The sequence below is a fragment of the Poecilia formosa genome, unplaced genomic scaffold (genome assembly GCF_000485575.1).
Source record: "Poecilia formosa unplaced genomic scaffold, Poecilia_formosa-5.1.2 Scaffold10, whole genome shotgun sequence".
In the NCBI taxonomy this organism is placed as follows: domain Eukaryota; kingdom Metazoa; phylum Chordata; class Actinopteri; order Cyprinodontiformes; family Poeciliidae; genus Poecilia; species Poecilia formosa.
In genome coordinates this window covers 2982835-3009556 of record NW_006799949.1, presented here as the reverse complement: position 1 = coordinate 3009556, position 26722 = coordinate 2982835, and the positions used below count along the sequence as shown (strand labels likewise).

The 26722-nt window shown below is 38.9% G+C and overlaps 1 protein-coding gene across 1 annotated transcript in view; it reads left to right on the top strand.

The window, feature by feature from the left end:
* The first annotated feature begins 415 nt into the window (after positions 1 to 415).
* The window catches only part of tsc22d2 (TSC22 domain family 2), a 37886-nt gene continuing 11579 nt past the window's right edge, over positions 416 to 26722 (top strand). Inside the window, exon 1 of the mRNA XM_007541835.2 lies at positions 416 to 2689. Coding sequence (XP_007541897.1) covers positions 1209 to 2689 — 1481 coding nt within the window. The 5' untranslated portion in view covers positions 416 to 1208. The remainder of the gene's footprint in view (positions 2690 to 26722) is intronic.

Sequence of the window (26722 nt, the reverse complement as noted above, 5' to 3'; positions counted from 1 at the left end):
TTTCCTCCCCTTTCCAATGGAGGGACATAACGACATCAAGCTCAAGGAAATGGAAATGTATGAGGAAAGTAACTCAGTTATATGATGGCAGACATTTTCAGTTTATCGTGTGCTTCCTAGTTAACTTTTTTTTTCTAACATGATCACAACAGGGAAGAAACGCTTTTACTGTGTAAATAGAGGAGAGTTGCAAAAGCAGAACCTTTGATGAAAATAAATTAACAGAATCAATGCTGTTATTTTGAATTTTATCTGAAAAAATATTATCAATAAATGTATAATCACTAATATAAAAATTTTATTTGAAAATGATAAAAAAAAAAAAAAGTTAAATTAATGCCAGAGAGTTTTTTGTACGAACCATAGAACAGCCCTTTTCCGACTACCGGGTGTGACGCTTACCGGAAGTGACGACACTGAATGTTTAACTTTTTAGCCATTTAAAATTAATTTCGCAATTTCTTGGAGCTCCAACTCCATGGAGGGCGTCTACAGTTGGAGATTCTGACTGAATGAAGTTGCTGGAGGCAACAGAGGATGCGCTTGACCTCCCGCCACGTGATGCTCTCGGTTCTTGGCATGTTGCGGAGCGGTTGAGCGGCAGTCAGGAGCAGTTAGCTGCCCGTTAGCTCGGTGCCGCTGCGGGGGGAAGAAGCTGTTTCTGTCAGCTACCTGCCAGAGAAGAGCTGTTCACACGAAGAGAGGCAAACTTTCCGGAGAAACTTTGAGGAACGCTCCCTTTCGTCTGCTGCTGGGATTGTGTACTAATTTTTGAAACTGCGACTGAGTTTGTTTACATCACGATGGCGCATATGCTCCAACAGAGGCAGGGGAAACTAGCCAACAGCAGCTATCTTGGCTAAGTGGTGAGAAATATTTGAACCGCTGAGAGGCTGGGCCCGCCTCAGACTAGAGTACCGGTGGTTCCTGCTCAGACAGAAGTTTGACAAGGGCCTGTTTACTACTCCGCTGTCCGGATACAAGGAAGGCCGACCGACATACACTGGGACCACACACCCCGAGCCTTCTCTTCGAGGTCCGGCCTTGGGGGTTTTTGTACACTTTTTCTGGACAGCAGATTGAAAAGATGAACTCTGAGGAAATGTGCTGTGACGGTACGTGCCTTTATCCCATGCTTCAGCTGTGAACTGCTTCGCAACACGTTAGTGCAGCACTCCGTTTCCTCTGGGCAACCCAAATCGCTAACGATGTCGAAAATAACAGGAAAGAAGAGAAGTTGCTTCGAGATTACGAGTGTAACTCCGGCTCAGAAAAGTGAGCCGGAGGCGGGCGGGATCGTTGTTGGGGACGGCAGCGAGCGGCTGGACGATCCGCAGGAACCCAGGACTGATCCCAGGTCGCCGGGGGGGTGTGACCGGATCTCACCAGACGACACTTGGAACAACGTTGGGGAGAATCAGGAGGGCCAGCTGCCTTTTACAAGCCCTTTTATCGGGGGGATCTCTATGAAATCTACATCCAGTGGTCGTAACACCCCACATAATGTAGGGGGGAGTGTGCCTTTTGTCCCCAGCTCCCACATAGTAACCAGTGCTACAGCTGTTATTACCAGCATGAGCCACACAGCGCCTAGCAACAGTTGTAGCTCTCGATTTAGAGTCATTAAACTCGACCATAGTAATGGAGAGCCCTTCAGACGGGGCAGGTGGACTTGCACTGAGTTTTATGTGAAAGAATCGGATTCAGGAGTTCATCGGACTGTGGACAGCCTGAAGTCCTCTCCATCCATCGATCACAGTGTGGACAGAGACAGTGGGTTAGGAGCTACTTGTAATTCTATTGTCGGTAGCAGTGCTTTTCCTGCACAGGCTCTGGAGAACTCCATAGATAGTGGCTACTCTGTCTCCGCTGGATACCACACCCACTCTCAGGCCCCAGAGTCCCTGCAGCAGGGCTACAGTTTGTCCCCTCATATTGGGAGTGGAGCAAGTGCCTTCCAGCCCACGGGGTACGCAGCAACAGCAGCAGCATCACAACAATCCATACAGGCTCAGGTAACCATGTCGCCCGGTACCCCCCAGACTTTCATACCTGACAGCCTCAATGGTGTGCACCATAGTGCCATCATACCTCCTGCTTCGCTTCCCCAGCAGTTTGCCTATTCTCCCCTTCCCAGCCAGCAACACTTTGGGTCAAGCACCCAGAATCTTCCTATTACGTCCTCCTCCATAGGCTCCACCAGTCAGGTATCATCACCTCAGTTCACCCTTGCTGGTCCAGGAGCACAAGGGCCCAGTGGAGATGTGAGTTTCATGCATCAGGTGGCCAATGCATCAGTCGTCGCCCCTGTAATTTCAGGAAGCACACAACAGCAGCCTTCAGGGGGTGCGGGCAGTGCCCCTGCACCCTCCGCGACCGCCGTCTCTATCCACAGCGGTGGCCAGAACGTGCCTGCCACAGTGCCAAGTACGACCAGCGTACCTCCAGGTGTGTCCAGTCAGGCGCCTGGTGTAGCAGGACTCATCCAGCTGCAGGGAGCGTACGGAAGAGTCGTTAACCCGGCGGAGGACGGTTGGAAGATGACCGAAGCCCTTCCTCAGCAGAGCGTTGGTGTGGGGGCAGTGAAAGACCATGTGCAGTCTCCTATTGGCGAGGGCCTCAGCTTGACCAGTCCGGGTGTCAACAGCTTTTTCGGCATCCAGATTACAATGAATGAGGATGGAGACGGGTAAGAGGTTATAAATCCAGTTGATGGTTTATTTTCCATGTCAGTCATCCGTGTTTTTCCCTGTAGGCAATCAGTAATACAGTACGCCTTTATTTCCATGACAGGGGAAAATTATACCACTTGAACTTATTATTTATAGAATAAAGTATTAAATGAATGGAAGTTTGCCCTTATACTAAACGTCTCAGTTTTACTCTATAACACTGAATACTGTGGGAAATGCCTCTTACTTAGTTTATTTAACACTAGTAGAGTAACAACTTTTACTTCTGTTGCTTAAACAGCCTCACATGATTACAGTAATAAAAATGCTATCTATATTCTTGTTTTGATACATTGACGCAAATAAATAAATTAAATATGAATGTGCTAAATTTATTTGTAGTTCTTGCAGAATGTTATACCGTTTTGCTATTTGGCTGTTCTCAGAGTTATTGCAGGTCTTGTTTAGTCCACCTACTCAACTATTGGCTGATTGGCAGACTTACAGCTTGTATTGCTGTAAAAAAAAAAAAGGAAAAAAAAAAAAAGAAACGTTAGCTGAGTGATTTAGTTACATAATGATTTTTTTCCAGGCCTTGAATATGCATCTGTTGTGACCTGTAATATTTCTTTCCAAACAGCTCTTGTCTGTAAATGAAAACTGCAGGCAGCTGCCTTCTTTCAGCCAGCTAACTAGCAGTGTGAAGCAACTGCTGGTTGAGGGGTAGAGCAGATTTACTTTCTGCTACATCCAGCCAGAGAAAACCGAATACTTTATCTGACATCTCATTGAGAAGAATTTAAACCATAAAAAGGGTGTGACTGTAGATTTCAGCAGCTTGTATTCCTCAACTGAATGTTAATTTCTCTCTTTATGCTGCTCTACCAGTGTGTTTAGGGCTTCTGGGTATTAAAAAGCCCCTGTATATGCTACAAGACAAGCTGTGTTTTGCTACTGGGATTGAAGTAAGTGCCAATCATAGAGAGGCTGGCTTCTATTCTCTGCTCTGTTTGGGGAAAGACAGCCTGTGTGTTTGCTCTGGGCACCTTTCCCAACCTCCTAACTTTAAACCCTATAAATACAGACTCTCCTATAGGACTCCTGTAATGCACACACTCTATTTAGGACTGTTTAGAGCTTGAGCTGAGATGTTGCAACACTCTGGCTGCGAGCTGTGCTGCTGCCGAGGTGATGCTTGAGCCAAGAATAACCTAAAATGAGGGCTGGCGTCCGCACACGTGCACGGTCTGTCTTGTGGAGGCCTCGGTGTTTATCTGTGCGCTTTGTTCTGGACTTGTTATGAATGATCCAGTCAGTGTGTGGGATTTAATTTGTGTTTACGGATGCTGAGTTGGGATTTTTATGGTCTTTAGAACACCAAGTTAATTATTATTTACAAAGGTCTTCGTCCAAGCAGCATCAGTTTGGCTTTATCTTGATTATGTGGAAAACATTGCTGAGTTTAATTTAAACGGCAACAGCTGTTATCAATTTAGTTGTCATACATCTGTTTTAATGCATGAAAGGCAGAGATATCAGTGGGTGCATGTGGGAGCTGGGGAGATCCTGGCAGGACGTGGCATGCTGGAGAGAGGGACAAGATGGACATCTCTCAAACACACACCTGCTGCAACAATAGCTGGCACATAATCCGCTCCGTAGCAGCAGTGACATGGCCAGACTGAACCAGCAGGATTCTGACTGCCTTCTGCTCCGGCTCTCTGATTCAGAGCCCAGAAAGAGCTGTCAGCTTTGAAACATAAGCTTAACGTAGTGTTGACTCGCGCTCCACCTTTGAAGAGTTTAGCTTCTTTCCTGCGAGTTCCCTGTTTTTATACGAGATTGTAAATTGGCTTTACTTAAAACTATGCACTTAAGGGTTTATCTTGGCCTTAAAAAGTCCAGACCAAGCTGTGCAACTTGCCCAGGCCAAGCCAGCAAAACGTAGCAGCCTCTATTCAACTGATCTGATCTGGTGCATCCTTCAGATCGCAGCAACATGAAACCCTTGGGTACGTTGATTGATTAAGGGTTAAATTGTTTATAGAAGACATTTTTAAACCAATTGTCTTTTTAAAAGCTTATAAGCAGATAATATTTAATCTACAAAAGAGAACTTTGTTGGCATCTTCATTTAGTATAAATCCAGAATAATTTGATCCAGAGGCTGAAGTTCCAGAGGGGTCAAATTTCTGTCATCTTAAAGCAACTCATTTTGCAATGTCATTTTATTTTGCACATAAACCCATGACTACTTGCACAAGAGATGGTGGGAGGCTGTACACCACCATGATCTTCCTTTTCTTGACACAACCTAATAATGGGGTATAAAGGTCAGAGTAACTGGCTGATACAGAAGTATAAGAATCAAACATATGACAGAGGCTTAAGTGACACTGTTCTTTTCTGCTTGATGGATATTCTGCCTGAAAATGCTTCACATGTTATGTTCAAAGTACAGATTTAACACAAGAAGCTCATTGATGCCTCCTAAATAAAATAAATCATCAAGTTCTGGTTGATGTGGTTCAAAAAAATGACTTTCACTTTAAACTGCTTTGGTATTTTTGGAGAGGGGATTTTTAGAAAAAAAAAATCTGTTAAGCAGCAGTCCATTTAGCTCTAAACTCTATTTGGATTAGCTGCTAGTTTACCACCTGGTCTGGCTAAAACTTCAGAAAGGTGCAAATTGAATTATGTACTGTTTGTAACATCTTGACGGCTCATTCAAGAAGTCTTGACACTTCCCTTTAAAGCAGTGTCATGTTTCAATAATTATGTGGGCTTATTGTAAAGCTAAAACCAAAGAATAGATTGAACTATTCTGAATCTTGGTTCTGGCATGGACCAGGTTCAGTAGGCGGGGATTTCTTTCTGCTACAAATTAGGGGGGGGTTTCTTTTGCTTCTTTTCGGCATGAACTTTAATGCCCATCATGAAACTTTTGGCTGTTCTAAATCTCAGAAACATTTATTCACTTAAATGGCTGCTGGAATGTAACCCCTTTTTCATGAAGATATTTTTGTTCTAGTGTCCATTGTCCTCCATTCTCACAACTCCTTCCTACCTGGAATAGATGAAACTTTTATAAGCATTTATCATCACTTATATGTGCAACTGTAAAAAAGAAAAATGAGGAGGAGCTCTTTTTTTAATGATCTTGTCTAAACCCAGACATATGAAAATATTTATCTACCTTAATATGTCTTATCTTTTACTCACTCTGTTGCAGAAAGGGTTGTTTTAGCTCCTTATGAAGAAATCCAGATGCTTTCATATCTTAAGCCACAAAACTTCCAGGGAGGTTTGTGGACCCAAAGGCAAGTTGGCAGCCAGAACCACAATTTTAACTGTTTTCAGCTGTAATTAAAACGCCTTGTTCACTCATAACTTTCCTGTAAATATTTTTGACGACCAAACATATTTCAAACAACACACCCATACATGATTTGACAGGGATTTTTAAAATTTTCTCCTCTTGGCAGCGGGACCATTGTTCTGTGTACAAACTCGGTCTCCCTGAGGAATCTGCTCCAAGCTTCATTGTTCTGTTTTGAATTAGAGTTCATCACAAAGTGGAACAAGGCTCTGTGGGGGTGGAGCTGTGAGATAACAATGATTTCCCTTCAGCTTGAAATGGTTTGGGTTTGGGCTTAGCGCCCCTCATCTTTGCCAAGTGGAGTGATGAAGCTCCCCCAGGGACAAATTGGTTCCCATTAATCGGAGCACTCGGCCTTCACTGTAATTCCTTTTCCCTGGGTAGACCACCCCTCACTTTACTGTCTGAGCGTGGATTGGTAGTGATTACTTCATAGCTCATTACATTTACTCAAGTGAATCAACAGTGGTGGCTGAGTTACACAACAGAGTAAATGTTATGTGGAAGCAACTTTTTCTTGATTGATAGGTTTTCATTTGTTTGTGAAGTATGGAGGACCAAAACCGACATAAGAAATAAAAGAATAAATGTATAAATAAAAGAATAAATATGTATTTTGATAAGAAATAAAGGCGTAAATATATTTTTGGAGCACCAACACTGGTGCTCCAAATAAGAAATAAAAGAATAAATGTATAAATAAAAGAATAAATGTATAAATAAAGGAATAAATATATAAAGGAATAAATAAAAGCATAAATATATATTTTGATAAGAAATAAAAACATAAATATATATTTAGTTTTTCCTTTTCCTTTCACATGAGTTCCCGTCAAGTAATGTATACATTTTCTTTTTCATTTCCCCTAAACATGCGTTTTTGTCAAGAAAAATAGATATTTTGCTTAGTCTTTTTTTGCTTCTCCCTTTTCTGCTCGCTGTATTTCTGTTTGGTCTCCAGCTCAGTGCTCAGAGATTCACTTAGGGTTGTCAACAAATTTCCAAACTGAACACTCCTGTCAAACAAATGTTAATAAATGCCTTGCCTTATGACTGACTGATACACAAAAGTGGTAATTCATACTTTTACATGAAACACACTACCCTCTTTTAAAATGTCAAGTCATATTCAATATTTTAAATAATTTTAATGTTAAATAATGTAATGTTTTCTTCAGTAGCTAGCTTCCATATTGTGTGCCACATTGACTAGAAATCAGTGTGTAACCAGTCGCAATCGATCGATGGATCGTGGAAGGTTTTGAGTCGATCTCAGCAGTAAGTGACAAACTGAACGCCGCCCAGAGGCTAAAACCAGCGCGTCTTCTTCTGACGCGCTTTTCAAAATATTCATACATATACATAAATATACTTTTGTCGTAGTACATTTTATAGCCAACTCAAAACTAAAGTCACTGCAGTTGGTAACACATTAAAACCACCGGGATAAAGTTTGTTTTAGTCTGTGGCATGTAAAGATGGCACCGAGCGAGCTGAACAATTGTCAATTGTAGACTAAATATGACTTATTTAGGGCAAAAAGAAATCTATAAACCCAACTTGCCTCCTAAACATAACTGCTTGTTGCCTCGTTTAAGCCCCTTCTTCATGGTCAGATCTCACTCTAGCCGGTTAATGTCTGGCTGGGTTCCAGCCAAGTTAGGTGTGTCTCTATTGTCAGTCTGTTCTTCACTATTGTGGCTGTGAATAAGGGCAGGAAAGTGGGAGCGTAAGCAGGCCGTGAGCCCAGAGAGGCTGTGGTCGAAGCTCCAATGATGTCATTTGCAGCCCAATGAAGAATCTCAAGTTTGTGGTTTTTATGGACTCAATTAAACCCAGAAATTTCATTTTTTTTTCTAAAAACAAAATACCAAAAGTGTTAAGTAGTTAACAATATTGCTTAACATTATGTTGAATTTCATCCTCCCATCTAGATGTCTTCATATATGTCTCTGAGAAACCCAGATATTTGATTTTGTCTTATAGAAATTGATTACCCAAACATAATGAACAAAATTTAAATTATTTGATTAGTTTTCTATAAGTACACATGTATCTATATTGTGGCACTTCAATTTTTTAAACATGCAACCCTGTGGATTTGGATAATGCAGTCATAAGATGTTAAGCAATATCCACTCAAGCTTTATTGAAAAAAACCCTAAAACAACCTATTCAAAGAATAAAATGCACATCACTTCAAACTGTTATATAGTTCTGGCCAGCGCAAAACTGTAACTCTCTGCGACAGAACTTGACAAGAGCTGAACTGTTTTTCGCTTCTTCATTGCGTGCCCATTTTTCAGAGAGATGTGCTGCTTCCAGGGCCATTCCACTCCAAAAGTTCACTCTGTAACATCATGGCACCGGTGACTTCAGGCGTCATGTCTGCTGGTGCACTTCAGTGGTTGACATGTTGTTGTTTGGAGTTTGTAAGGTTTGGCCTTCGCTCATGCCGTGACGTAAATCATGGGCTAATCAATGTCTGCAGTTAGCCGTCAGTAAAATCGCTTATGTTCAGTACACGTCTTGGCCTGGCTTGTACCAACTGTTTGAAGTATGAATAGTTTTTAACTGTACATATGTTAATCTTTTCATACCTGGATTGCTGCACCGTTCACCGCAGAGTATCTTAAAAAAAAAAAAAAAAAAAACCTCTCCACTGCAATTTTTCTTGAAGCACTTTGACTAATTTTTATCCTCTGACCTTTTTCTTTGATTGAAGTTCTAAGTGTCCCCAGCGACGATGATGGAAAAAATAATTACCGTGAGCTTAAGCGTGACATATTCGGAGCTGTAGTAGCACGTGAATATTATGCTGTTGTGATTGTCGGGTAACTCGCCCGTATAATTGCGCGCACCTTTAGGCTAAGTCATCTTTCAAGTTACTGTGCCTCACGTGTACACATGGCCCATGTGCTGATGCTCATTTGTGCTGAATACTCTGGGGGTATAATTAAGAAAAAAAAACAAAAAAAAAAACACTTAATGTAAAGTTTGTTTAATACGCAAAAACTTTCCTAGACTTGCCATGGGCTGACATAGAGTTTCGCAATATGGTTGACTGAAGCAAAGAAAAAAAAATTATCCATTTGAGCTGAAGTTGACCTTATATGTAAGGAAAATTATTGTGTTCTTTTATTTAGCCAAGTCGCCGGCAGTGCAAAGCAACAGGTTGAGGAGGGGAATGGTTGTTACTCAAGCCTCCATGTTGGCGGGTAAAATCTCTGTTCCCTCTATACCTTTCTCTGGGATCTCAGAAGGACTTTGAGGCGTAGGAACAATGCGATGGAAAATATTTGCTCTTTTGAAACTGGAGCTTTTTGAAACCTTCATTTACCTTGATATCAGTAACCACACTTGTGCGTAGTATGGGTAATTTTTACTGTAATTTTCATGAATCATCAATAAATGTAACCAAATCGTTCTCAAGCCTAATACTAACCACATGAAGCTGGCAGCAAACTCTTTGTGGTTTGTGATGCATTGAGATATACTGATGGACTTTCTGTTTCCTTTGTGATTCCTGTTTGTGATGCGATCGCATGTTGTCTGTTATCCATGTGGCCCCTTCACACGTAGGTAGTTTTTGCAGATGCTTGGTGAAATCTACTTGAGTGCTTCAAGAATGCAATGAATTTTCCATTTGTGAAAACCCTCACAAATAGGGTTGAGCATCCACTAAAATCTGAACAATGAGGTTCTGGTATTTTAATATGTCGATGACAGTGTATTTGTAAATTGTGGTCAGGGTGGGTAGCGTGATTTGGCTGAATGTGGTAGAAATTTAAAAATATAGCACAATGAGGTTCCAGGAAAGCATATTTGGAGTGGAAAATATTAAAAAGAAGCATTTTCTGTGAACACTAGAGGACTTATTGCCCCTAGGCAGAAATGAATGGACTCTGCCTTTATTTGAACTGTATGAATGAGCAAAGATGAGACAGAATAACATTAAAAGAATTTTATCTATGCAGCGATACAGGGTTACTGAACTTTCCATAAGGGATCCAGGGGAAAAAAAGGCATATGTATCAGCTTGATAAGGCTGTTGGAACCAACAGCTGTACAGTCAGAAGCTTGTAGCTAGAAATATTACCTCTCTTATCACCAATGAGTCAGTTACTTTAGGTCAACAGTATCAACCAGCTGCCAAACCTCCTGAGATTTATCGGATTGCCTGCATGTGATGTCACCGCCACAACGGGAAAACTTTGTTGCAGAGAAAATAAAATGATGGTCTTCTCACACGCTTAAATGTCACACAAACGGCTAAGTGAACATGATTTATCGGGTTTGTTCTTGTTAATAACCACCTCTAGACCAGTTCTTAAAACGATGGACACTTAATTCATTTCACAAAAGAAAAGTGGTTTTAACTGACACGAATCTTTTTAATGCAACTGTCAAAAAATAAAGAAAAAAGAAAAAAAAACACAACATGATTGATTTGAGGATTAGTTGGAGTTCGGCAGCTGTCTTTATTGTAAACCTTTAATGATTCCTAGATCACTACGCTCTGTATCACAGGTATTATCTAACCTGTCAGTCCAGCAGGTATGATTTGTTCTAATCTCTGCGAAAGAACATTTTGGTACATTTTGGCCTACTTGTAACATGTTTTTCGCAATATCTGCCAACCCTGTGGGAAGTACAGTTCGGAGTCGGATTGACATGACTTTGATGTTATTCCCTAGGGCTTTAGTTTAAAGTTTCTGACATTGTGTGATTTGTTTTTGTCAGTGTTCCACCCTACATTTAAAGCAAATGGAGATTTGTTTGAGAGGACACTTTATGCTGTACTGTCGAGCAAGGATTTCCGACCTCGAGTATCAGGTTGTGGTTGGAAGCAAGTGGTTGGAATATAATATTCTACATATACCAATATGGTTTTTATAATTGATAAGTTTTTTTTAATTTAGTAGCATATTTTATTTTTGTTAGATAGGGTATTTAAAATCAAATTTAAAAAAAAAATGTAAACTGAAGTGTGATGGTAGTGCAAATTCAACATTCAGTGATTCATTTTCAAAGTAGCTGCAAAGATTTTTTTGCTTCAGAGAATGTGATTAACTCAAAATTAAATTAAATATTGTAACTCAATTTATTCGAGTTTCTTCACAGTTGTTGTAGATGGTGGTGACTGTGGGCAAGAAGGAGCTCCTGTAGCCGTCTTTATTACAGCGGCTCTAATAGCCTCTGACCAAACACACTGTTGTGTATCAGTCTGATGAAGAGGATACTAATGGTTATCCATAATGTCATTCATTTTTTTTGACAAATCCTTCTTTGCACCATCATCTCTAGAAGTTCCAGAACAGTCCCCATAACATAACTGATCTTAATAGATTTAACTGAAAGTTTATTTGATTTGTATTTACTTTTAAAAGTAATGCAAAAGTTAACTTCATTTGAAGGTGATGAATTGTTGTTTAGCGACTGCAGGTCCCTCATTTGGTTGTTTGCTCATGTCATTGGCAGATATATATGCCCTGTTTTCAATTAATACACCCTGATGGGAGTATTAAGTTATTATTGTGGGACTGTGAAACATTAAATGGCTTTCTTATTAGAAGAAAAATTCTTTACTACTCCATTATTTTTCTCTCACAAAATGGGAGCCCATCTTTCTCTTGTTGTCTAAATATGAACACGTTTCTGTGCACTTAGCCTCACCTGACTGAAAGACGATTTATACAGCTCCTCCTTGTGTAAAAGAGAGACGAAATATTAGTGTGAAAAATACAGCCATGTGATGCTAAAGGAGCTCCTCTCATCATTCCTATGCAACACAGTTCATGATTATTTATATAACGCTAATTCAGTCCAATTATACATACATTCCAATTGATCCTATCCTTCGAACAATGCAGTCAAGTCCAGTTAAATATTCAAATTGTTTAAAAAAATAATTCTAAGGAAACCCAGCATATTGCATTGTATTATTTTAAGCCTGCGCAAAACAGCGAAGTGTCATAGAGAACATGAGTATAGTAGATTACTTGTGCAGCAGTATGATTCTATTATAAAATAAATTGAATATTTACTTGAGTCATCATACTGTCAGAATCCCATGCTGGTCCCAACCTTGTCCCTTTTACTCATTTGGTTGATTATGATTTGGTTCTGCTACATGTGAGCTCAAGGCAGCGGATATCTTTGTACATTTATTTACTTTTTGGGGACATGTTCCTGGAGCGCTTAATGGCTTTAACTGAATGATGATTCAGAGGAGAATCTGAGCAGACGCTTCCGTTTATTGGCGCAGAACCGTGGGGTCTGCCCTCCTTCTGCCGCCCTCTCATGTCCCTTGAAGCTGTTAACGCACTCTTCCCCTCACTCTTTACGCTGCTGATGTTGCAGTCAGTTTTCCATTCACATCATTGTCTTTCCTTTTTTTTTTTTTGTTTTGTGAATAACAAAGCCGCTTTTCATTAGAAGCTTTAGTTTGTACTTGGACTTGGCACTTGGACTTGGCTTTAAACTTGTGGTTGGGGTTTAGGTGTTGAGCAATCAGCAGCTTTATAAGTTCACCAGCTTTGGCTGCTGATAATTATGTCTCCTGGAGCTGCCCTAGCATTGCTCATTTCTGGTTTTCAACTTTGTTTTTCATGCCTGCTATGACAACCGTGATCTCTCTGAAGGCAAAGGGCAGGACTTTCCTTTTTTTGATGGTTTCCCCCAAATGTCTTGTCCAGTCGTTACAAAGTCTTTCCTTCTTTTTTTGGATCCAAAAAGTCCATAAGTTAAAGGAAAACGGTTTGAATAAGTAGCCGTACACCCATCCAGATGATGTCATGGTATTGCTTCCATTCAGAGTGACTCTGTAGTGGCAAATAAACAACTGTGATTCTTTCTGCCCATTAAGGCTATGTTTGTTCATGCTAGAAAACGGTAATTAAATCAGTTAGGAATTGCATTGTTGTAAGGAGGAGGTCGGCTAGTGCAACATGTTGGTCTTTGTTCTTGTTCCAAAGTGCTGTCAGTGTAGAACAGGTTAGACCTCTCATTAGGAGTGGATACAGCACACGTATGTACGAAGATGCCCTGCAAGCAGAACAATATCTTGACATCTTCTCATTATCAGACTCTATTTGTTGCAAGGAGTAGAGGAGTGTACTGAGCGTAAGCATTATGCTATGTCCAAATTAATGCAAACTTTGGCTTTTCATTATAGCTATATTTCATTGAATCAGATATAGCCATTCAATTAGTCCAATCAATTTGAACTTGTCGAATCAGGAGTATTTGTATACAAGAATCATTGGTCATTAATTAAGGTTGCTTTCACTCTGTTTAATCAAACTGTAGTTAGTTTGCCTTTAGAGTCTACTTTGTTTGGGGACATGTGAATGTAAAATCGAACTTTGATGCCGACCAAAAACTGCCACCTCTGGTTTGCCTAAAAACCAATGTCTCTGTTTGGTTGAAGTGAACCGTGGTGCAGTTCAAATGCATATATGAATTTGAAGTGGACCAGAGAGCGCTCCAGAAGTTGGAGGCAGACAACACAACATTGAATTCAACCGAAACAAATGCTGAAGTCTAGTACTAGTGGGAGAGAAATCCTTCAACCACGAAGGTCTGACACCACTCCATTTTTCTTTACATCTTGTGTAGAAGAAAATCACTGTCTTCATTAGCAATTTTATTTTATTATTTTTTTTTTTTGTGTGTTGTTTCCTTCAGTAGTTCATAGTGCAACGCCACCACAAGCGAGGGGGATTGCTCAAAGGTTTTGGTTCGTTGACAGTGCAGTGTGAAAGTAAATTGAACCAGCTGAAACTGTAACATATGTTGTAATTTTGATTCCCAATCAAACCGAGTCTACTGAACTATCAGGTGTGAAAACACCATAAGTTTACCAAAGATGCTTAAATTCTGTGGCTTTGATTAAGTTAATGCAACTTTAATGATGTCTTAAAAATAAATGTGAGACAAGGAAGGCTCAAAAATAGCTAAAAATAACATATTTTTTTCCACACCAAAACACTTAAAATGACAAATCTGTTGGATAAATCACTTTTTATTTTCTTTTTTCACAGCAGGCTAAGTTGTTGATTTAGTATTTTTTCTTTTTTTTTCTTTTTGAAACAGTAGGCAGCATGTTGTGAGAACAAGGATGACCTATCCTGGGTGTAGATCAACTGATAAACTGAGTCAGAGTTTTGCACCATAAAAGACAGCTTAGGTACAATATTCAGTAGGCTATTAAATTTAATCTGGATTCAAATACTGCTTAATATGCACATACAAGTTTTCTGGATATAGTGCAATTCTAGCCTAAATTACGGTTACACAACACATTGGCATTAACGTTGGTGCCTGTTGATGTTGGTAATTTTTTGGTTTCAATAGTAGAACTGGACCAATAATAATAACTAGTGTTTATTTTCCTTTTGGTTTCATGTGTGTGTTTTTGGGTGGAGGGCCATGTGGCATTTTATTTGGTCATATTACAGTGACATTGATACAGGTCAGGATTCTTGGCCGGTTAACTGAAGCAGGGTAGCGGCGTCACAGGTGTTTTCCCTCTGGATCCAAAGGACTGGGAAATGCATATTCACACATTTTTCATGTGAGGAAATAAAAAGTTATCTCAGGCACCTGAGTGAGTGCTAATTTTCAAACTGAAATAGTTTTTCATATATTTACATTCAATCAGTGAAGCTCAATCTGATGACTCTTCAATATAGTTTTCAAAAGACTCAACAATTTAATATTCTGAAGTGACATGCTCTGCCCCAACATGTGAAACATGCTGCATATGGTTTTGCCCGACATCGTGGATATCTGGGAGGCTTAGGTGTCTGAAGATCTCAAGTGGATTTGCTTCTTTATGTGCAGATCATTGTCAGCTTGCTCAACTATGAAAAGCAGAAGAAAACTTACTTTCTTTAGGTGGCTTGAGCAAAATTCAGTCAGGCTTACGTGGATAAAGAGCGATGTCTGTGTCTAAAATAAGTCAGTTTCTTTTTTTTTTTTTGTCAACGAAGGTCCGTCAAAGGCCACTTCCTCAGAAATCTGTCTTCACTTTCTTGGTCATCTGCCCTACTCATTGCTTTACCGTAAAGCAGATATTCTGATACAGGATTAAGGAAGTGAAAAAGAAAAAGGCTATTTTATGTATGTTAATAGATTGCTTCTTTGCAAGAGTTGAATGCCAGAGTTCAAGCAAATTTTGCATGTAGACCACGTGTCACTTTCTTTGTTGCCATTTTCTGCGAAACAGCAGCAGAGATCTGTGAACGACATTTTAGATGTTCTTTGTTGTAGTACTGAGATGATTCAGCCGTTTTGAGCGGAAGAAGATTTTAAAGGCCGACCACATATTGGGGTTTTGCCCTTAGGAATGAAATGGTGTCGACTGGAAGTCTGTGGCATATGCTGTAAATGTCTTTAAATCTAAAAATGTCGAGCAGATGCTGTTTCAAAATGTGAAGCTTTGTGTTAAGTTTGACTCAAATGGGGCTGAACAATGAGGTTTCAGAGCTTCAGGCCCTCCCAAAGTTCTGCATGTCTGCATTGTGAGTAATGAGGATGTGTGGAAAGCATGGCAGGCAGCTGCACTTGAGTCATGCATCCTCTCTCTGAGTTTTCAATGAAGCCCATCGTCCAATCTGGTTCTCTGGCGGTTCTGACTCCTCGTATGCTTTCTGGCTCTCTGTGTGTGTGTTGTGGTATCAAACTGCTACGCTGGAGTTGAAAAGTTGATTTCAAGAGGTGCTTATGTATAGCTTTTTCTCAGAAGCCTTTTTTTTTTTTCACTCAGCAGGCGTCCTGTACTGGTGCAAAAAGATGTTCTTGTTAAGTCGCTGCTCTCTGCACTCTGATCGTGTAAACAGACCAAACATAGACAGCCGACCATTCAGTCACTGTTTGCACACAGCAAGGCAACACATACTTGTTTTAAAGTGTAAAAGTAGTCAGTCTTGGTTTTTAATTATGATTACTTGAAAATCCATTAACCTACTTTTAACAGCTGACCCTTTAGAAATAGAAATATTTAACTAAATGGCTATAAATCAACAATGCTCATACAAAATCTATTCTAACCTTTAGCTTGCGACATATTTAAAATAAACATGCTATTTATTCACTTATTTTTCTTTTTAACCACTAAGCATTAATACATTTATTACAAAAATGCATTTTTTCTCTCTCAGTGTATAGTATTTTAACAATGAATTCTCAAACATGTCATGGCGTCAATAGATATATATTTCTGGGACTGTTGGACTGTTATGCTCTGCTTTTTGATTTGTTTTTGCATTGTAGCTCTTTTGAACGCTGTTAATTTGACGGGAAGTTATTGCGCAAACACGAACACTTGTCCAACTTCCTCCAATTCCTAAATTTTGTAAAACCTTCAGATATCCTCAGTTAATCATTTTATAAGATCTGAAGAAAATCTACCTCACAGGAGGCAAAAATAAGGAGTGAGCTGGGACTTTTGTCAGCTACTATATTTTGCAGCTTTACTGAAATTTAAAGTATTTGATTATAGAACTTATTATAATGTATTATGTGAGGTTATATTTTATTATTTGCTAGGGATAAAGCTTACAATAAAAAAGTTAACAGAATGGCAATTGAAGTGAAGACAGTTTAAACCTCCTAGGTTTTGTTCTTTGAAGAGAATCTAACATCCATGCAAGCAAATCAGATTTCCCCCCTTTTAGTCAGTTCAAAACTGCCAGTTTTGTAAGAACCTCAGTTTCCTTCTTCGCTTTGATGTCCGCTTTTGTATTCTGTCAATCACTTCCCCTGTCGTCGTCTTCCGGTTTTGTTTGCCGAGTCAAGTTTGCCTGAAGTGTCTCCTCTCGTTGGCGTTGAACCACAGCGGGTCCTTGCACATCCTCCCGTGTTTTACAACAATCAGGTTTCTGAAAGGAAGCGGACGTGAGTCACTGTGGCGTGTAGACTGACAGCAGTGCCTACACTGAAACGGTGGTGTCAAACAGATGGCACAAGCGTATTTTTTTGTTTTTACTTAATCAGGTCTTAATCATCATCAACATTGTTGTCTGTCTTTGTGAAACAGTGGGTCCATTTTGGTTGTTTCAAGGTTAAATGTCCAACTTAAGCGGTTATTTCGAAAGTTGTGACTTTTTCATATATTTAAAAGCCTCAAAGGTGCTGGATTTCTGTAGCTTTTCAGTGTTTCAGGAGTTGATCAACACAATATAAACTGACTTTCTACTCATTGCTTGAGAGAAGTGGGATCACTGGTTTATGCTTCTGATTCACACTTTTCCACCTCTTCATTTTTCATCTTCTGTTTTAACTTGTTAGAATAATACAACATTCCTATCAGCTGACGTGATCAAAATAGCAGAAAGATGAAGATCTACTAAAACGGTCAGTTTTTTTTTAAATATATAAAACATTTTTCTTAAAAACCTAAATAAGTCACTTCATTGTGCTCAGGTTGTTTCATTTTTAGTGTTGCTGTTGGCTGTCTGTCTGTTCTTCTATTCCTTTGCTACCCTTAGCTTTGGCCCAGAACAAGGTCAGCTAAAAACCTCCATACCAAACAATGGAAAATATTTCAGCCACCACATCCTGTGCCTGTCAATGAATGATCCCCACCAAGCAGACAGCAGCTGGGATCAGGAAGGGTAACACATTGGCATTTCAGTACAAATCTGCTCATTGAAGCATTTATTCATTATTTAGGAGTTGCTGCAGTCTTCAAAACTTGGAAAAAAGGACATTTGTTTTTGGATTCCATAAAAAAACAACAACAACAAAAAATCTTTATTGATCCCAAAAGGACATTAATCACACAAAAAAAGTTCAGCTTAAGCGCTCTCTTGAGATTGGCATTCAGGAATCTAACGACTAATTTGGATCAGAATAAGGCTTTATTTCGGCCCAGAGCTTGATTGTCAGCTGCCATTATGATGTCTTCACATCTAAATTAGAGACATCATTTTACAAAACAAACCTTGTAGCAAGTGTTCTGGTTAAATTAGCCTCTTTGCCACTTTGTACACCCATTTCATACCTGTGAATTACCATTTCGTTCCTTCACCTTTCTTACCATTTTGTCAAACGTGGAGGCAAATTACCATGTTTACTCACAGGCTTGACAGGTTTCTGGCAGAGGTGAGAGCTGCCAGAGCTGAGTTCATGCCAAAATACTATTGAACAAGTGTGTGTTATGTAAACGCGTACACCACAGATTGTTGTTCATTCACATAGATGCATGCGCTCACATCAGTCTCAAAGTGTTTATAGATTGGTCAGTCCATTTGGTTGGACAAATAACACCGTAGAGAGTTAAAACAACAGGAAGAAGCCTTGGAATTATTTTACCATTTATAGGGAGAAGATGCAGTGCCTTGAACAAATGAAAAACGATACACACGCAGCAAAGACATGAGAAATGATCCTATGTTCAGCTTTTTACATTTGTCCTGCTTCAAAAGTGATTTACTTTGAGCAGCGTTATTTTGTTAATCTAAAGTAATTTGCAACTGAATTTGAAAAGGTTCAGCAGACATTGAGGATTTTTGACTTTACAGTTTTTCTCAGTTGCTTTGCTGCATTTCTCACACCCCTTACAACAGCTTGTGCATTCCTTAAAACACTACACACTGCAAAATCTAGCTTATCTGCAAAAGTGAGTCTCTAAGAATGGATAGCTCATTCCTCAAAAGCAAATGGAAATGAAATTGTCATCTAAATTCAAAATCTTGAAAATGTTTATTTCAACAACAGTAACAGTGAAAGTAGATTTTTATCTCAGAGAAATTCAGACAGGGAGATGTTTTCAGGAAATAATAAAGAAATGCAATAAAAGACAGATTTTGACAACCAGTTGAACATTGATGTCTGTAACTAGAGCTGTGAACTTTATTGTGCTAATTTTAATTTAAATTAATGCTTTTAAATGTTTTGAGCAATTAATTGCAATTTAATTTTTTACAAAATGTGTTTCTGGTAGGCCCGTAAATCTGATGTATAAGTGGTAACTGAAGGCAACAGCAATGGACGACAAAGGTACTTCTCGTAGGGTTAATCTTTGCTTCAAAACCGATCTGAAGAAACACTGGAAAAGACTATTGTGTGCAAGTTGTGCAAAAGGGGTTGGCCTGTCACCGAAACTATTCAATCTGAAAATAGCATCTCAATGCAACACATGTTACAGCAACAAGTCGTTGTCAATGCTAATGTCAGCATCCACAGTTCACGTTTCTAAACTTTTTTTTTTTTTTTTTTTTTTTTTTTTTTTTTTTTTTTCATGAATCATCAGGAGTTCCTGAAATATTTGGATCCTGAATGGGTATAATATCACTTTGCACCAATCTGCAGGTTGAATAGCCTACGTAATGGATTGAAAACAATACATATCATTGTTGTTGAGCTCATGTCAACATGTTGACATAGATGTTTTCTGTTAAATTCCTTATTCAGCTATTTAGCAGGAAGAAAGGCTTTTGAATTGGAAATGTTGCTTATTTTGTCATTATATATTTTGTTGTTTTATTTAAAATGTGATTAATTACAGACCCTGTAATTAGCTTGATTTGACTTAAAGAATCCTAGTTCTGTATCGCACTCCTTGTTACATTTCATTTATTTAACTTTTCGTCATTTTAATGTGTTTTCTTTGTGAGTCTTAATTTTCCACTACTAAGGAAAATGCACTCAAATTCAGAATTATTGCAAATTTCTCAAAGCATTTGTGGTTTAGGCACCTAAATTGCTAGCACTGGGACTGAGTGTCACTATTATCGTCACAATTCTAATCATTGTTTTCACAAAAACAGTATACAGTTATAATAATGTAATGTATATAATAATAATCTATTTCCACATTGTGAATTGCTATCTCATTGTTTTGATTTTTTTTTTTTTTTTTTAACATAAACGTCTATAAGGAACCTTAACTATGGCTCCATGTGGCTGATAAAGACTAGTCTGAGCATGGAAAGTTCACCATGGGGCAGTAAATGCAATGCCCTCACGATACACCCAGTGTGCAGCATGTGCTTTGTATGTAAGAGGAGTTAACTGTGATTTGTCACAGGAATCTGCTAGATATGATATGCAAAGTCATCTCATCCACACAGCAGCTGTTAAGTCTTAGTTTGGAGACCTTTGATCAATGTCTTGAGATAAACATTTGAATCAGCTGGCCACATTCCTTATGGACATATGCATGGTTAACTTTAGTTTTGATTTTGGATTTGAGAATATCTTCAGAATATGTACATTTTTAATAGTTTAATCATTTTAAACGGTGCCCTGCTGAAGTCTGATTAAGTCAATGATCTGAACATTTCCTGAGAGTGTAAACTGATTCGCTTCAGTTTTCAGCTTATGTGTTGTGTATTTCTTGGCTGTTACTGTATGTGCTCATTAGCTTCCCGGCCTGCCCGCTTAACCCCAGGCAGAGGTGCTGGCATGTGACAGGCCAGTGTTGGAGAGCAGCTGACGAGCTCTGACAACAACAGAGCTGCCCGTCTGTGTGGCAAAGTTCACTGGGCCGCTGTCATGCCTCAGGAGCCAATTCTACACCTTATTTAAGTGGGGAAGTAAATGAGATTGAGCCTTGTGAAATGAAATGAAGCAGGTAGTTGGTGTTCCTCTGTAGCGTAACATGAATGTTTGCCCCCACAGCTGACTGAGCCTGCCCTGAGAAGGAATATCCTGACTCATCTGTGCTCATGGTAACAATTATGTGTAAGTCGAGCAGAAATTAACAACCTCTGCTTCTGAGAATGCTCGTATCGGTGTGACATATTTTCACTTATCTTTTTCTAACTTTACATGGTTGTTGTCAGCCTCTGCAGAGACGTCGTGGCCTGCCACAGCTGAAGCCTGAGTCGTGCTCTTATTTACTCAGGGTTTGTAAGTTTAGTCACAGATTGCTCCAACAAGCTGCTCTTTATTTCCTGAATACTGAGGCCTTCGATATGAGAGTGGGTGGGGTGTGTGCTGTCAGCGTTGGTTAGCTGCACAGCTGGGGCCTTGCCTGAGTTGGTTATGACTGCAGGCTTTGCCCCATGCAGAGAGTCAAGTCCATGTTTGCCACTGAGCTTCCCCACCCCCCTTCCCACTCCCACAGCCTCTCCTAATCGCCCCGTTATGAGAATCAAGCTTTTTCCTGGGTCACATCTCTTCCCAAAGTCTATTTTAGTCGGCGCTCAGGCCCAGATCACTTCTCAGCCAAAAAAACTCAACAAATGTAACTTCTGCGATCAAAAATAGGGGCGAGTTTTCAGAGGAAGATCTCCACACGTGTTTTTACATGCGTGGAGATCGACATCAAAGAGGTGGTTGCCGGAAAAACAAGTCCGGAGGAACAGCCTGTATTTCTGAACTCTGTGTTTTCATTGGGTTTGGTCCTTTGTGTCACTCTGCCTGGTCTTAAGACTCTGTTTGCCTCTGTGGATGTTTGAAGGGCAGAACAGCATAATTGTATTCAGCCTCTGTGGTTTTAATATCACTGTCTTGTGGGTTTGAGTCCAAATTTATCAAAAATAATGATGTTGTTGCATCTCCAGTGTTTGACCTTTCAGTGTCTAATCGTTGAAAGAACAATGTCATTTGAGATTAAAGTATTTACAATTGATTTCATATACAGAGCATTTTTACATAGTAAAGATTTGTCTTGCTGTACTGACACACACTGGCTCGTTAATTCAGTGTTGAGCACTCATCATGAGATAAGGAACGGCAGCAACAATTTCAACACAACGCTCCTTTTATGTCTTTTTGTAGAATATATTATGAATTAAACTCTAATTATTGATCTTTATATGTTTAGAAGTAGAGGGGTAATGATTCATCAGTCTTATAATATGCAATCCCGGGCTTCGTGAGGTCAGGGTTTCGGAATATTTTGTAATAAAACAAGCTTTCAAAAACCACAATTTGTGTTTTAAGGGATCTGTAATTGGTCATTCAGTTTTGGTTTGTCTAGAGTAGTGTTTTTCAATCCAGGTCTTCAGGAACCAATGCCCTGCATATTTTAGATGCGTTTCTGCTGGAGCAGAGACACATCTAAGCTAATGCTATCACTCAAATGATAGCATTAGCTCCTGGATCCCATCAAGTGCTATAGAAGCCTGTTAATCACCCATTTATTCAGGTCAGGAAGGGAAATTTTGTGCTAATCAAAATAGCTTTTGCTGCATTGGGCTTCAATTAAAAAAGCAGACTTTAAACCTTTGGTTGTAAATTAATATTGATGCTTATTGTTTTTTTTGTTTTTTTTGGTTTTCCTTTAAGGATTAATGCATTAGTTTTTGAAGGTACCTTTTAAAACTTCTCAATCCATGTGAAAACATGTGGATCAGTAGGAGTGGTAATCTTAGTAAAACTGTATTTACATTCTTTTGTAGAGTTTTCTTCAGATGCTGTAGAGCAGGGGTGCCCAAAGTCGGTCTTCGAGGGTCGGCATCCTGCATGTTTTAGTTCTCTCCCTAGTGGTAGTAGCAACCTCCTCAGCAAGTCAATATTTTTCTTAGGCCTTCTAATGAGCCATCATTTGATGGAGGTGCGCTAAACCAGGGAGAGAACTAAAACATGCAGGATGCCGGCCCTCGAAGACCGACTTTGGACACCCATGCTGTAGAGAATGATTGTGGGATTTTCATGATAATGTTGAAATAAATCTCAAGGTTGGGTTTATATCATTGATTAGTCAACCATTGCAGGAAGTGTCACTTTGATAAAAGAGTATTTCTGGTCTTCGGTGAACTAAAATGTGTTTTATATTTCTAGTCATCGTGGGACAAGCTAATTATAACATTTACAACAACTCAGTAAAACAAAGCAGTGATTAGGAAATTTACTTTCATAAAACTGGTAATGATCAAAGCTGCGATTCTTTAAAATTGGTTTTAAACATTCAGCTGGTTTTCCTGCTTGTTAAAAAAATGTTCAAGGTAAACTTTACAGAGCTGTGTGCTGCAGAACATTGACTTTGCTTCTTGTATTTTGGCTGCAGAGTTGGCTTTAGGATAAATGACTCATTAAAATTCCCAATGTTCCCAAACTCTCCTGCCTTGACTTTTAAATGATTGCTTTTCTCTCTGTGTGTGTGTCATTCTTGTCCTGCCACATAAATAGTTGGTACCCACCTCTTGTCGAACCCTGTAGTTTGGTTTGCTCAAGGAGCTCAGGTCACAGCTGAACCATGTCGTTTGTGAGGTCTTTAAACTTGCATTGTCTAAATAGCTCAGCAGAGCTCCAGAAAACTTGAAGGTCCTGAGCTGCTGTGCGTGAGGTGTGGCAGAGATAAATCTGTCAAAGGCTCAGATATGAAGACCAGGCCATAAATCAGGCCCGACAATCACCGCTACAGTAGTGGATGGTTAACCCCATGTTAGTCGTTTTAACCCTGCCGGCTTTTGTGTTTTGTTGGCCTTCGGGCATCGTGTACATTTGTAACTTCACGATCTTGTAGACCACCCCTACTCCTTCATGTATGATGAGACGTCTATGTCCAGCAGAATGCCTGACAGGATTTTAAACCTAACACCCAACATGGAGTCTCTTAAATTACATCAGTTTCACCATTCCTGGCCTTTTTTTTTTATGGGTAGTTTACATCTTACGACTTTGCAACTGTTTTTGGACAGAATTGGTTTCAATACTTAAGTAAACTTGAAATATGTTAAAAATAGTAAGCAAATTAACTGTTTGAAAACAAAAAAATAAACTGAAAAAATTTAATATATGTAATGTATAGCAGTTAATATAGGAATTATAACAGCTAATTTCTCTTATCTGAATTTTTATTTTGGAACAATCAGATACAAGAAATCAAATCATCGCTTCACGACTATAAAACGTAACGATCACTAAGAGATTTCGTCTTCAAAGATTTCATCTTCAAAAAAGTATGTAGTCACACTAGAAAGGTGATGTGGAAATATTTGTTCAACAGCGTCTGACGTTGAACATAGCGTTCTGTGTAAACTTTCTAAAAATCCAGTCCAGGAGAAAATGTTGCATCATGACAAACAAGTCGAGGTCGTCAAATACGATGTGTGTTCAGCTGCGACTTTTTTCAGTGTCGCCCTATTAGATAAGTCTGGACACCAGTGAGGAGAACTAATATTCTTTCCCATTTCATGTTGGGTAAAAAAGACAATTCATGCTCAACCATAAATAAAAGAGTGTATAATAATAATATTCTGTGGCGACATGTGACTAAAACCCTTTGCTTGGAGACTACTATCCAACAGAAACATATTATTTGCTGTCCTCCACTAATGCTAGTGATGCTTGAAAGAAATCTTTAATTATAACCTTGTTCCTGTGTAATTTAGCTCACTGGACTATTTAATTCGATCTGATTCCTTTGGGCTGAATGAGATTCTCACGCTATGATGAGCTTTTTTTTATATATATAAAGCTACTTCAATTAAATATTTCTATGATGGGTATTATAACATGTATAACATGTATTTAATTTTTTTTTAAATTTTATTATGAATTAAAAATGTCATTCACAAAGGGATCATGAAACAGAATACACTTTTTTTCCATGTTTTTTAGAGTTGAGGCCTTGACTTATGCTGCAAGAACAGATACCTTAGGTGACAAGAACGTAGTTCTGTCTGGGCATTTCCTATTTCACAAGAACTCAAAACTGCAGAAGAGTCATCATAGATCTCTCCCATTGCAGCATCACATTTCTGTACACTTTAAATTTTGGACCATATTTGTCAGACTTCACACAGGAAAACGGATCCTGCTCACAACATTTCAAGATTTTCAGAAATGCATGTTATTGTTGCATGTACATTCTGAGAAAAATCTTATAAAGCCGGTCTCCGTCTCTTCTCTGACCTATTTTTCAGTTCTCATAAATCTCACTCAAATTCCTGTATGTCTTAAGCCGTCGCTGTCTACCTGCGTTTCTCTTTCCTCCCAGGTTTCTCCTGCTTTTTGTCTTCACTGTTCGTCATAAATGCAGGAACCCGTCCACTACTTTCTATCAGACTTTCCGGCTTAGCAGATTACGGGGGTCAAAGCCCATCAAAGATAGGTATGAGCTCGGGTGTGTTTACACACACGTCGTGTGTGGCCTGAACTGGTTGGCTTTCACCCCTTTGCAACATAATTTCCATCCTAAAGAGTATCTCAGTTGATGGGAAAGTCATTGTTTCTTCATTTAAGGAGACGAATATCTTTTTTCAGTCCAACTAGCTTGGACTTTTCTCTTTGACATCTTAATAAAAAATAAAACAAAACAAAAAAAAAAACAACAGGAAAACTACTTAATTATTCCAAAATATTAATTTGGTTTTTAAGGATAATTTACATTCTTTGAAATTAGATGTCACTGAGTTTAAACTAGTAAATGTGTTATAAATGTTAGATCTAAAAGGTGGAGTTTCTGAAAACATGTTAAAAATAATCTGAGTAACACATTTTTTTCACTATATTTAGAAGATACTTTAAATGCTGTCAAGCCAACATGCATACATATTAGCAACTTGATGTTTGAAAAATCCAGGTTCCCTACTTTATCGCTCCTTATTGTACATCTGGTTCAGCTACATGCTTGGTTCCGCAAATGTCGATCTTAAGTTTCTGTTGCTCCTCTGAGAGTTTGTGGTTTAAGTTCAGGAGCTCTGAAAAAGCAAATTACATTTACAAAGAAAGAAAAGCAGTAGTGTCTGGAGTCATTTTTATGCTCCGACGACAAAGCTGGTGGTTTGCACACTGGACTTGTGATCGCTCTGCTTCCCAAGAAAAACGAACAAATTAGTTTTGACTTTTATGATTGTCTTTTTCACTCATTCAACCAGATGTTTTGATTAAGCCATAATACCCAAAGACTCAGTGCTCGAGTGGCCTTTTTACTAAATGTATTTTGGTTACAAGAAAGGCCAAATGGTATTTTACTTGTACTTGAGTAAAAAATATATATTGAAGTTGTGTACAACTTTTGGCTACCTCACCCACATCTGTTTATTACTCACTTCCAGTTTGTTGTTCAGCGTGAACAGCAGCAAGTCAGACGCACGAAGATTCTTGTTTAATTATATCAGTTTAATCGGCAAAGGAACGCTTGTTGGTTATTACTTGGAAGTGGACTTTTGACTGGTCACAATTTGGTTCCATTAAGCACCTCTCGTGCCAAATTGGCTTGCAAGAAAAATACTTTGGAAAATGTAATTTTTTTTTCTTGAATTTAAATTCTTGAAAAAAATATTTGTGGCTAGCTTGCTTCTTTAAACACTAGTATCGAATTTTTTTTGTGCTTTTGATTCAGACTCATTCTTGACCAAACGGGACTAGGGAAAAGTTTTTTGATTAAAAGAAATCCTGTCCTGATTTAAATCAATTTCAAGTCTCTAAGTTATTTTTGCTTCTGTAAAATTGTTCACAGTATAAGTTTTGCTTCTGTGTTCCAATCTAATTTATTCTGACACAGGACACTTTTATTTACAGTCTTAATTTAAAAGTCAAGATATTCCACAATGTCTTGGTCTTTATTTTTGCTGTGATTATATAGGAGCCTTATCCGTGGCAACAATCCATCGATGTTTATGTAGGAGAAACAGTAGCAGTTGAGCAAGCGTGTGTGTGTGTGTGTGTGCGTGCGTGTGTGTCTCTATCCTCTCAGCTGGAAAGACCGTTTGTTCCTCTTCCAGCTCTTGTTTGCCTTCAGGCTCTATAACAGAGAAGCTTTATT